At 43.5% G+C, this 12,140-nt stretch overlaps 1 protein-coding gene across 1 annotated transcript in view; it reads left to right on the forward strand.

Annotated features, from left to right (window-relative positions):
• nfatc3a (nuclear factor of activated T cells 3a) overlaps positions 1-12,140 on the forward strand; it is a 69,070-nt gene that overhangs the window by 45,722 nt on the left and 11,208 nt on the right. Inside the window, exons 7-9 of the mRNA XM_050044643.1 lie at positions 3,936-3,991; positions 4,165-4,291; positions 6,386-7,477. Of these exons, the coding sequence (XP_049900600.1) occupies positions 3,936-3,991; positions 4,165-4,291; positions 6,386-7,477 (1,275 nt within the window). The remainder of the gene's footprint in view (positions 1-3,935; positions 3,992-4,164; positions 4,292-6,385; positions 7,478-12,140) is intronic.

The raw sequence follows: 12,140 nt of genomic DNA on the forward strand, positions 1-12,140 counted from the left end.
TTGTTATGTTATTATATGAAGCGTCCGTCGCGCAAAATAATATCAATGGGGGCTGTGGGCAGGACATTGTTACACAGCTGTGCTTGTGACTTCAGGCAGAGAGACCGCTGCATCAGAGCTGAAGGAGCACGTTTTAAAATACATTTATTTTATCAATTAGTTATTAACTTTTACTATTTTTAGCAACTTGCCCGATCGAGCAAGAGAGTTGTTAGTTTACATGCCCGATCGCGAGTTTTACTTGCCCCGGGCAATCGGGCAATCCTTATTGTTGAGCCCTGATATATATAAAAAATCCAATATAAAAAGGTAGACAACAATTTGTATGCCTTTGCTAGCCAAAAAAGCACACCTACAGATAGGCCAGCATGGTCAACAAATATGCTAATTTAATAATATACACAAAACGGATGCATGCCTCATACTATTGTGACTTTAAAAGATGCTTGTATCCATTTAATAAATGCCGAGGCTAAAGAGATTACTTAGTTTAACTCCCCGTCCTATTTATCCTGTTTCTTTTAAGTCACCTGTCTTTTCTCTGCCTTATCTCTTTTCTCTTTTGTTCATCACTCCATAATCAAAACACTTGTAATAGCTGTTCCCTGGGATGGAAATTTTAAATGGATAACATTCGTTGAGCTAGTCTCTGCCTGCCTGAGGTACCTTTGTGATGTAGGGCAACAGAATCAAGTTCACACATGGCAGAAAGTTGAGCGGTGTTGTTTTTGTGAGTAGGAGCCATTCTCTAAGATTTTGTAGGGGAAAAAAAGGCAGCGCAGAGGAATGTCTTTAGCTCTTTCAGGTGTACCAGGTGAAGCATGGCAGAGAAAAGTAGCGTGGTTGAAACGACTCACCGATGGTCAAGTCTTTGTAGCACAGCGGCAAGTGGAAAGCTTAGAGAGGTGCATCTTGGGTAGGGAGAAAAGCTGGGCCCCATGGTGCATGAAGGCAGCGGACTGTGGAAGGAGACAGAAAGAATATGAAAGGGGAGGGGGAAGATGATGTTGATTAGGTTTGTGTAAATGATCCCCCTCATCATGACTAATCCGCCTGCTTTAGTGCAGAAAGGCACTGATTGGAGTAAGTACAGGAATGGAAGAAAAGAAAGAAAGAGGCAGTGACAGATATTTTTCCACCATCTCTCATAATTGAGAGACAACAGCAGATTCATGGGGAACTGGAGAGACTGGCCTATTGTTGCTAGTACACAGAGATTATGGGATGGTACTATAAATGACTTTACTATATACAGAAACAGATTCTAGCATTTGTTCACGTCAGATCCTTTTTTAAAACAGATGTCTGCTTTTTTTTTACTTTCTCTTGTTTTTATCTGTATCTTCTTCACTAAAAACTGAGATAAGTATTTCAGTCATTCATTAAACATTAAAGTTAAAACTAAGTTCATACTTGGTATTTTAACTTGATGAATGTGTACATCAAAGAGTAGACTTAAAAGCTAAAACACTAGCCTCCTTTTTACAGCCTGTTCAAGGCTGGAATGTTGCACTGTTATTCTGCCTCACCGCTCTGTATGAAACATATGAACACGGGACGGGGAGGCATTGTTGTGCGGCTGTTGAGTCAGTAGTGGAGGTAGTAACGGAGCCGAATAGGTGTTTGTGTAAAATGGATGAGTAGGCAAGACGCTCACATTAGCCGCTGACATTGTTGTGCAACACGTCACACTTCTTCTGCTTTTGCAACACCTGCATGCTATCACACACTTGAGCAGCATTATGCTGGTGTTGTTTGGCTCAGTATTAAAAAAAAAAAAAACAGTATTATGGTATTTTTGATTAAAAAGGGCTGCTGACTGCCCAAAACAGTGACTAATACAGCCAATAGAATAATAGCCAATCAGCTATGGGCTTTTTACAAAGTTGTTAAAATGTAAACAGCTTTTTTTTTTTTTTTCAGCACTTTCGGCGCTATACTGGAATTTCTAACTTCGAAACAATACCTTAGAAAATATGAGATACTACTGTCTATACCATGCGGAAAAATTGACAATAAGGGCATACAATTTATTTAATTTTTTTTTTTACCTTTCTTTCTTCTTGTAGATGTTTACTTTGTGTACATACATTTTTTGATTTTATTTCACACTTGCTTTCGCAATGTAAACATATATTTCCCACAGCAAAAAAAAGCCCCTTTGTATTGAATTAAATTGAGAAGAAAGAGCGAGTTAGAGGAGGATATACAGTAGATAGTATCAACTCTGGGGAACATTAGTATTGAAACAGTTTAAAATATTCAGAACCAATATATATTGATAAATATATACATTCAACACGAATGGACGAAAGTTGTTTTCTCCTCTGACTGGGGTGCGCAGGGTCTCTATGATCCGAGTCACAATCTTAGTGTGGTATGAGGTTCCTGTTGGCGCTTGTTGTCTGACAGAACATGTGGGGCCCTTGCTGCTGCCTGTTGAATGTCAACAAGCTGCACTGCAATAATGCACTGCTGTCAGCTGCAAAGACATTCAAGGTCATTTGCTCATTGGAGAAAAAATACTCCCTGTCATCTACAAGTTAAGCTCTTTCCTTCACAATAGCAAGAGTCTCTTCAGGGTTACGACTGGCTAATGTACCAGTGGATTACCACGACTAAGGACAATGTTAGGGTGAGATCAGAGCAGATAGATTACCGACTTTAAGCTACAGTAGAGTGTGGATTTTGATAGAAAGCTGATCAGCCTAAATGTTACAAGGCTTACAGTTGAGTGCTTACTTTGTTAGAATCGACTATAGGCAAGTCCTCTCTGCAGACATGTTGCAGATGCCTGACAGTGGTATCTGGGGGAATCCTTTGGGTTTTGAGGAGGAGGCCATGCAGGTGCAGTCTATACTTGCACCGTGAAACAGGCAACTGCAAATGAAGTTGACTCCGCTGAGGGACTATACAATACTAACTTAGTTGTCAAAGATTTTGTTCTCCTCAACACTGCAATGACCGTGATTTCTTCCAACCACACGGCAAGCCTGTCAGTGTTTTCACCCCAACTGCTTCCCTTCAAGCAGCTGCCCCTAAGATGTCTGGCCAAATAATTAGATCCCTCATAGGAAAACTGGAAAGGATGTTTTCTAGCCAGAAACCTGGCAGTGTGTAAAGGCATTTTAAAATAAATACAATTATTCCACTGCTCTCTCCATAATTTTAACCAGGCAAGACAAACAGCAGGATATTTGGACATTTGATTACTATTTAATAGCTGCTAGGATTTTCTCCATGGGGCTTCTGGGCCTTTAAAAATGACATCATTTTGATGTCTCTTGGTTCTCCAGTACAAATTGAAATCGTGTGCCTTTTTGAAGCCTCGTGTGGTTCTTAAGCCCTGTCTGTTTGAGAGAGTTCTGCACATTGACATCATCTTTAGGAAAATAGAGAAAGAGAGCGACGCCAGATGAGAAAAGTTACTTTGAAAAATAGCGCACCATACTTCAAAAGGGGTCTGAATTATATGTGAAATTAATAAAGTGCAGTCATTACTGATCATGGGTGGCCTGGGTTTATTACTGCTTCTGTGTTATTCATCAGGTTGAAGTATATTTGTTGTAATGCCCACTCCATTTGTTGTTTTTATGCCTTTTAACTATGTGTTTTGTGTCATTTTTTTGTACGAGTGATAGTCCTTTTTCCAAAAACTGGCTAGTACGTAATGATATTATACAGTGATGCTGTATTCTGCTGCATGGAGCTCTTCATCCTTTCCTCATTGAAAAGCTAGGTATTATTCTGCCTGTCTTTAGCCAGACATGCACTCAAGAACTGTACAGTCTTTTCTGTCATATAGTGGTGGTTGTACAGTAAAGGTTTTTAGATACATTTTAACATGTATTATATGTGTAATATGTATCTTTGCCCACTTACGGCACCCGTATTATCACTAGCTTGTGCATTTAGCCTTTTTTCCCCTCCTGTAGATGGACGACCACAGTGGGAAGTTGAGGCAAAAATAATCCGTGAGAAAAGTCAAGGAGTAAGTACTCACTTATTTTCCCATACAGTTATTCTACAGCATTTTGTATTTAATATTTGCACTTTAACAAACTTGCCTGTTGTACATTTGTGTACAAGTATTTGCATTTTATTGTATGCAAATGTTTTGTTGTTGATAAGTGTATGTAAATAATGTTAAATGTCTTTTCGTAGTCGTGCATCGTGGTGGAGGTCCCTCCCTACCACAGCAAGTCTGTGGGCTCAGCCGTGCAGGTGCAGTTTTATGTCTGCAATGGCAAGCGGAAAAGAAGCCAATCGCAACGCTTCACCTACCTGTCAGGTGAGATGAGAGGTTCTCATGACTTTTAGAAAGAATCTTACACTATCAGTAACAGTTGTTTTTTATTAGCTTTAACAACTTAGAGCCAGCACATTTAGAAACAATCCTCGGGGAACAAAACAGGCAAGGGAGCACAATTTTGCAAATCGCATGCTGTTATTAGGCGCTAAAGTGTTTGAGACCCTAAGTGATTTTCCTGCAACTCATTTTACAGACATTTACACAAAGAGATTCTCTCAAGCTTTACTCTGCATTCCTTTGGGTGCACTGCTTCCTGCTGTAGTTAATCTCCTAAGGTATTGACAAGAAGTTTGACTGACAGCAGAGACAGTTGTAAAGTGCTCTTCGTGTTGCACACTTCTCCACAGGGGTTTCACTAACCCCGTTTCTCTCTTTCTCTCTCCAAAGAAAGCATTGCTGTGGTTTAGAGGGGGTTCTTCCACTAACAATAACATTAACACCTGCCAACTGTTTGTTTTGTAAAGCCGACTCAAACTCCCAAGCCAACCTTTTTTTTCTTCACATGCACTGTATTTGCATAGGGTTTTATGATGCAAATTTTTTGCTATCCAGGAAACTTTTACTATACATAGACCATGAGTTGTGGTTTGATATGATTATTTTAGCAGCAGGGAAACTCGGTGGTCATGATATTTTGATCTGGAAGTTTCCTTGATGTTTTTCATTAAAGTCAAATTCTTGCCCTGCTATCTGATATTGTTATTGTGTTATTTTCCTCTTGAAGCCAGTCAAACTGAAAACACTGTTGGCGGAATATAATGACATGTGAGCATTTTGTGCAACATATCCAAACCTCTGAGTTTTACCACAACAGTGTGTGTTTGTGTGTGTGTGTACGCATATGAGCGGCCTTGCGCCTCCACCCACCCAGCCCTTCTGTTTGCAAGCACGCCCACTCGGCACTGACAGTTCCTGTTTTCGACATTGACAGATCAGGGCAGCCAATCAGGGCAGAGCAGAGTAACCCTGCTCTGTCAGTCAGGCTGGGTTGCTGACACCACTAGTGTTACCACGGACACCGCCTGTTTTATTGTGGCAAAAAAAAAAAGTGGTATCGTGGGCTGGGCTGCAGAGGCCCTGGCCCAATTTAAGGATTAATTCTGAGAAAATCTGTCAGATAAAAAGTAACTTGCTCTTCCAGAAAATTGAGAGACAAAATGTGTTGTCTCTCTGTCAAGCACAAAGAGCACACTATTTGTTTAACCTCACATAGGTGTGCTTCATTTTGACACTCTATTAATGCTCCATGTTTAAATATACAATACGTTCCCCTTCCCTTACCCTTGATATCCCCCTGGCTCCATTTTAGCCAGAATAAACCCTGTTTGGCCTTTTTGTGCCCCCTTGCCTCTCAATCCCAGAGGCATGATGGGGTGAGTAGAGGGCACGAGCAGTGAACTCGTTTGCTGTTCCTCTGATCTGGGCTGCGGGGCATTCAGCTCCTCTTCCCACACAACATTTCACATGATGGCACCCGGACTGACAACATATGCTCTCCCTCTAATTCAGAGCTGGATAAAAATAAAACTCACTGTCACAAGGCACCAGATTGGGAAATAGGTTACCGATTGGCATAGCAGTGCTGTGAGCTGTCACAGTAAAAGGGAATGGCCCCATTTACCATCACAATGTCACTCGGTTTTTGGGAGGCTTTTTTTCATCTGGAAGCAGACCCATTTCACAATCCATACATTTCAGTAACTATCACTGTCACTGCTTAGAGACTCTTATGACCCAGTTTTTCAGGTTTTACTGAAACATTATTTCAACTTCAAAACCACAGATTGAGGAAATTAGTGGGGGTTGAGAATGAGGAAAAACTTGAAACGCCTGCTGCCTTTTTTAGCAAGTTGAAGTCACTGGGCTTCTGTACCTGAAGCAAAAATATCAGTGACACTGTCAATGTTGTAGTGCAGTGACTTGACAAATTTATAGATGTCATTTCTTTCTCTTCATGCAGTTTTTGATTGATAGACATAACTGACTGTGGTTTTTCTCTTTCGTCCTGTCTGTCTTTTCCTCTTTCGTCACATCTCTTCCTCCATCTCTCTCTGCACACCTCTCTCCCTTTAGTCATGGTGAAACAGGAGCACAGAGAAGAGCTGGACCTTTCTGCAGTACCCCCTTTGCCCATGCCCCTGGCACATGCTGCCAGTCTGGTGCGCACCCAGCTGCCTTCTCCCGAGCAGGGCCACCCATCGGACAACCTTCTGTCCAGCTCCCCTCACGGCCTGGCCACCGGCTCCGGACCTGGCCTGCTACCCCTGCAGGCCCCCTGCCCCTCCCTGGGCTCCCCGTCTTTCCAGCACCTGCCTCACCTCCAGGGTCGCAGCTTGCACCACCCCCCTGCAGACTGCCACATGACGTTCCACCCGAGTGCTGCCCCTGCTCCTCTTTCTGCTCCTCCCCGGCCCTCTTACCAACCTATGCAGCATAGCCATGGTCATAGTCATAGCCTGCCCTTCAACGGCCAGTCCAGCCTTCCTCCTCAGGGCTACGAGAGGATGCCCTTTCAGCACAGCCCCAGTGCAGCGTCACACCCGATGAGCATGGGAATGATGTACTCTTCCTCCCCTTGCTCCTCACCATCAGCACCCTCCTCTTCAACCACCAACCCCATTGCTGGGTCTCCTCAGAGTCAGCAACCCATGCTCACCCCCTCATCCCCACACCTGCACACACTCGGAGGCTATCACTGCTCCCCAAATCCCACCCAGGTGCCCTCTCCTGGTGGCCACCCCCTTGTGGGGCAGCACTCCTCCCAGCTGCAGAGGGCTATGGGCTACCACCCGGTAAGTCAAAGGTCAGCCTCGTGTCCCACACCATCCAGCGCCCCTGCTCCAAGGATGATCCCCTCTCCCCACTCTGGGCCTTCCTCCCCACAGCTCCACTCGCTGCCCTACCAGTCTCCCACCTCATCCTCCCCCACCTCTGGTGGCAGTCCTCTGGGGCCCATGCAACAGCAGCATTCAGGACAGCCTTCTCCCCAGGCTACAAGCCCAGTCATGGCCAGTCTGTCCCCAGTGGCAGCTGGGCCTCTGGTTCACCCTCTGAGCCCACCGGGGCCCTTCCCCTCAGATGGAGAGAGGCTGAACATCAAACAGGAGCCAGAGGAGAGGGAGCCCACCTTCCGCATCGGCCTACAGGACATCACACTGGATGATGGTAAGGCAGTGTTTTTATCATATACGACTCTGTGACTACAAAATCATGTTGTGTTTTTCTTCTAAGGGTTAGTGTCCACCTGATGTGTTAATAAGTAGTAATACGTTTTCTATGTTTTCTTTCTAAGTTCATAGAGGCAGTCACACAATAGAGGCAAGGCTGTAAGAAACAGACACTTGATCAGATTTGGTTGCAAGCACTCTGAAATAATAAAAAGGAAAGCTGGCCATAAGACAAAGACATCCAGTGGACACGTACCTTCACTCCATCTGCCTATTACTTTGTCTCGCTCTGTGCGTATCTACGTCTCTTTTGTTTCTGCTCTGACTCTCATTCTCCAGTTTTCTGTCAGTCCAGTCTTTCAGCTCTCATTATCACATTTTCCTTCCTCACCCTGTCCTTTTACACGAGATATTTACACAGCACACCCATCTGTGAACGATCTAATTTTCAGCCTAAAACAAGGGACCGCTGAGGGATTAAATTTACCCTACAATCTGTCACGTGCAAGATATATTTGTATCTGATGATGTAAAACAATACAGAGCACCAGTTGTTGTATTTTCAAGTGGCTGAAACCTCGATTCCTGATCGTAGTGATAGCATTTCATCTGTCGTCGCAGCGCACTGTTGTGTACACAGGTTCATTACTGAGGGGTCCTGTGACTTAGTATTGGGTAACATAGACACAACAGGGCTGATAACTGCAGTATCATATTAAAGGGCCTAATTGTAAAACGACTCAGCTTCTGTATCTCTGGCAGCAGTTTGGAGATTAATTACACTTTGTGTTTTTTGGTTTCTTGGATCTGGGGACAGGGGAAAGGATTGCATCATTTTGTGCTACTTGTGAAGACTGTAGCTGGAACACAGAGACTACAGTTGTGTGCTGCTGCAGTAATTACATCCTTTGTGTGTATGTGAGTGTGTGTACGTGCGTTAACAACTCTAATTAGCATGCTCAGGAGAACTTGTTGACTTAACAATTGACCGTGAAGTCAGCGCATGCATTTAGCAGCTTTTGTCTCTCATCCATAAACTCTACTTCTTTTCTTAAAATATGTGTGTCCAAACTACTCCAAATCATCCACCTCCTTATCTGCCGCTCAGAGCCTCGCCGGGGTTTGTTAACCCCAGTGCCATATTCAAATGAGGGTCCTAGAGGTTTAGGGTTAATAAATAGCCTGGCGAGGCTTTGTCAGGGAAGTGTGATATTGTGTGCTAGCAAGGGTCAGCCTAATTAACACAGGGCCATTGTCAATAAGTCGTGTGAAAGACCGACAACGACTGAGGTTCATCAGTGCATAATACTTATGCATACGCACACGCTAACACGCATTTAAATATGTAAGCTTTTGGGGGGGAAAAAGCCTGTTTCACTGTCTCCTCTCTGACTTTCCCTCTTACACGTGGACGCATGTATGCACTCACAAAATCTGTTTACTCAGAAATTCGTCACACAAAACTGTAACTCAGATTTAGTTGGTCTCTCCCCATCACATACGCAGAGACAGACACACACTGAAAGTAGCTGGCTTCACTCACACACTCACAAAGAAAAAAGTGTGAGAAAAGTTTGTGAGTGACACGGTTCAGCCGGGAATGTAAGCTCTCCCTTTGAGCTGGTGGCTAAAAATAGCTTTCTGTGCCAACTCGGCTCTGTAGGCCATGTTTTGAAGTAGCAACGTGAAGCTTACACCCAGCTCTTAGTTTTAGGAGGTCACACTCTCTTAAGTAGACCATATTCACCCCAGTTTGACAAACAGACAGATCAGGATGGCACAAATGCACACATATATGGATATAGAGTAGCAGGAAATGGACCGATACTCATACAGCATGAGCATACACATATAAATGATGGCTGTTATTAAATCTGTTAAAACACTCAAATATAATCCAGAGCAATTATGCATATTTAAACCTTTTAACGCAGTGTATAATCACTATGACAGGCTGTATGATTAATGTGGTTAGAACAGGGGAAACCAGCCACCTGATGTACAGTTCAGTGTAACTGCCATTAACACGTCACCCTTTACACAAGCTGTAGACATTTGAGAAAGAGGTTGCATCACCTTTACTTCCTCAGCTCATGGTTTTCACTCCACCTCTGCCTGTTCTGATTTCTGCTCTCCTCCACTTTATTTTTACTGATAAAATACCGAAATTGACTAGTAGAAAGCCGAGATTGAATCATTATTTAGCATACCATACAGTCATTGTACATGAAATGAACCACTGCAGTAGAATCGCAGACTTCTGTCAGTGGCATGAGAGGGAATACAAATGTGAATGTGTAGAAAACTGCTCTGGTTAGCAAGCAGATGGCCCTCGTGACGCACACCAGAGCACACTTAAGATGTGTGTCTTGGTGTGTGTATGTGTTAGATGGGGTATTGTGTTTGTGTGTATCTGTTTGATGTTGTGAAGGTGTATGAGCATACTGTACGTGTGTGTGTGCAAAGCAGGAGACACAGGAGGTGAGAAGACAGACTGACAGACAGATGGACAGGCAAGGTCAGGATCCAACCCCACTGCAGGGTCACTCAGCCGAGACATTCAATCTGAAATGCACTTGGCATCTGAGATGAAAGTAAAGTGTGTACTGGATAATATCATGCTTTTTTACACGTTATTTTAAATTGTCCATACGGACTAAATGAAGTAGTGTAGCTACAGTGAAATATAAAATAGCCTCTTTGAAATTAGAGCAGAAGGACGGCAAGGTTTTATTTTTTTGTGGTTTTGAAGTGAAAAAAATGAAAAGATACTAACAAAGGCAACTAATAAGCAGCACGGGACATAACTGAATGTCGCTAAAATGTGCAGCTTTGTGTATTTCTGCTGCTGTGATGTGTGAATCAAACAGAACAGAGTCAGGATGGTGTGCTGTCATGAAATATTATCAAAGACAGGTTTTTCATGGTCACCAATTGGCACATTTAGCAAAGAAACCATGGCGTGTCTTTATTGATATTATAGGACTTAAGGATAAGCAAGTGAAGATGATTGTAAGAGTATTATTGTTGTTTTTATACTAATTAAAGTCTACCATCTATCCCCAGTGAGACTGTCAGCCAGGTTTACCAAAACCCTTTAAACGTGTGTATATGGCTACTCCATAAGCACAGTAGTGGCTTGAAGAATAGACCCTCCTCTAACGATGATTACAGCCATCATAGTAACAGAATCTGAAGCACCTGTGCTGCCGAAAAGTGCTTTTAAGTAAACCATCAGCATGTGGCGATCTTTGTGTACAGATAATGGATGGGAAGGGATAACACATGTCTGTGTTTGCGTGTAAGCAGTTACTGGGGTGTCGCTAGCGTGCTCAGTTCACAACAAAAGCTGCTCTTTTGTTGGACCTGCCATGCCCAAATGCACAGCAGCCTCAAACTGCGGGCACGGCATTGAGGGTTAATAATAGGCCGAGCCCTGCTGCCTGCACTCCTTAAGAGAGACACAGACACAGTAATGACACAAACGTGCATACTCACTCACACACACTCTCACACACACACACACACACACACACACACACACTCACAGGGCTACACACAGGGGCTGACACTACTTATCCTGTAGATGTAATCAAATATACGAGGCACACTCTGTGCAGTGGACACATCTTTTAAATATATGTTTTTACTGTTCTGTTTTTCTATCTTTACAAGGGCACAGACTGTGTCGAAATAGACAGAAACTTCTAAAAGATGAAGCTAAAAATGTTGTGGCATCACATAATGTGCGGCACAAGTGTTCCTTGCATGCTGCTGTTGACATTTAATTTCTCAGTCAAACTCTAATTTAAAGGGGCAATAAGCGAAATCGTTTCACCGCTAGGTTCGCTGTTGTGCACTGCCTGTAGAGCAAAACAAAGTGTGTCATGAGCCACTCCTCCCTCTACCTCTGCTCTCCAACACCCCCCACCCCCACTCGCCTCGTCTGTGCCGGCGAGACGAGTACCGCAGCACGGACTATCACATCCAGACGGTCCCGGTGTTTTTTCCGCAGGCTCCGCTACACTCAGCTTCACTCAGCTGCCCGATATACCCGCTGCTTCTTCCCACATTAACCTTAATAACAAACCAGGGCTTGGTGCTCTGGTTGGATCCAAACGGAGAGCCGCTAGCTGGGAAGCTAGCGGAGGCTAATTGGCTGTGTTAGCAGCTGAGTGAAGTGGAGCATGAGGAGGAAGCACCAGTTAGCCCCCACTTTCACTGCAGGCAGATTCACTTGCCACAGGGGCGAGGGGGGGAGATTCACATGAACGCGCAGCCGGACCGGCTTGTAAACAATGGGCTGGAGATCAACACAGAGAGAGGGTGTGTGAGGTCATGCTATACTCCAGATGAAATTACACCTCTTGTTCTTCACATAGCAATTTTTTAATTCCTTCAATCTAGAAATGATGAATTTCGCTCATTGCTCCTTTAAAGACTACATCATTGTTACTCAGAGGCTTGGACACACTGTGATTTTTCTAAATTTAAAGTTTCATTCAGAAGCATTTTTAGATTAAAACAGATATTTTGGAAACTTAATCTGCTTTGTAGCCCAGGGTTAGATGAGAAGATCAATACTATTCCTGTCTGTACACCAAATATGAGGCTGCAGGCAGCAGCCAGTAACTTAAATTAGCAGAAAGGCTAAAAATGGG

Source organism: Epinephelus moara, chromosome 1, assembly GCF_006386435.1.
Source record: "Epinephelus moara isolate mb chromosome 1, YSFRI_EMoa_1.0, whole genome shotgun sequence".
NCBI lineage: Eukaryota > Metazoa > Chordata > Actinopteri > Perciformes > Serranidae > Epinephelus > Epinephelus moara.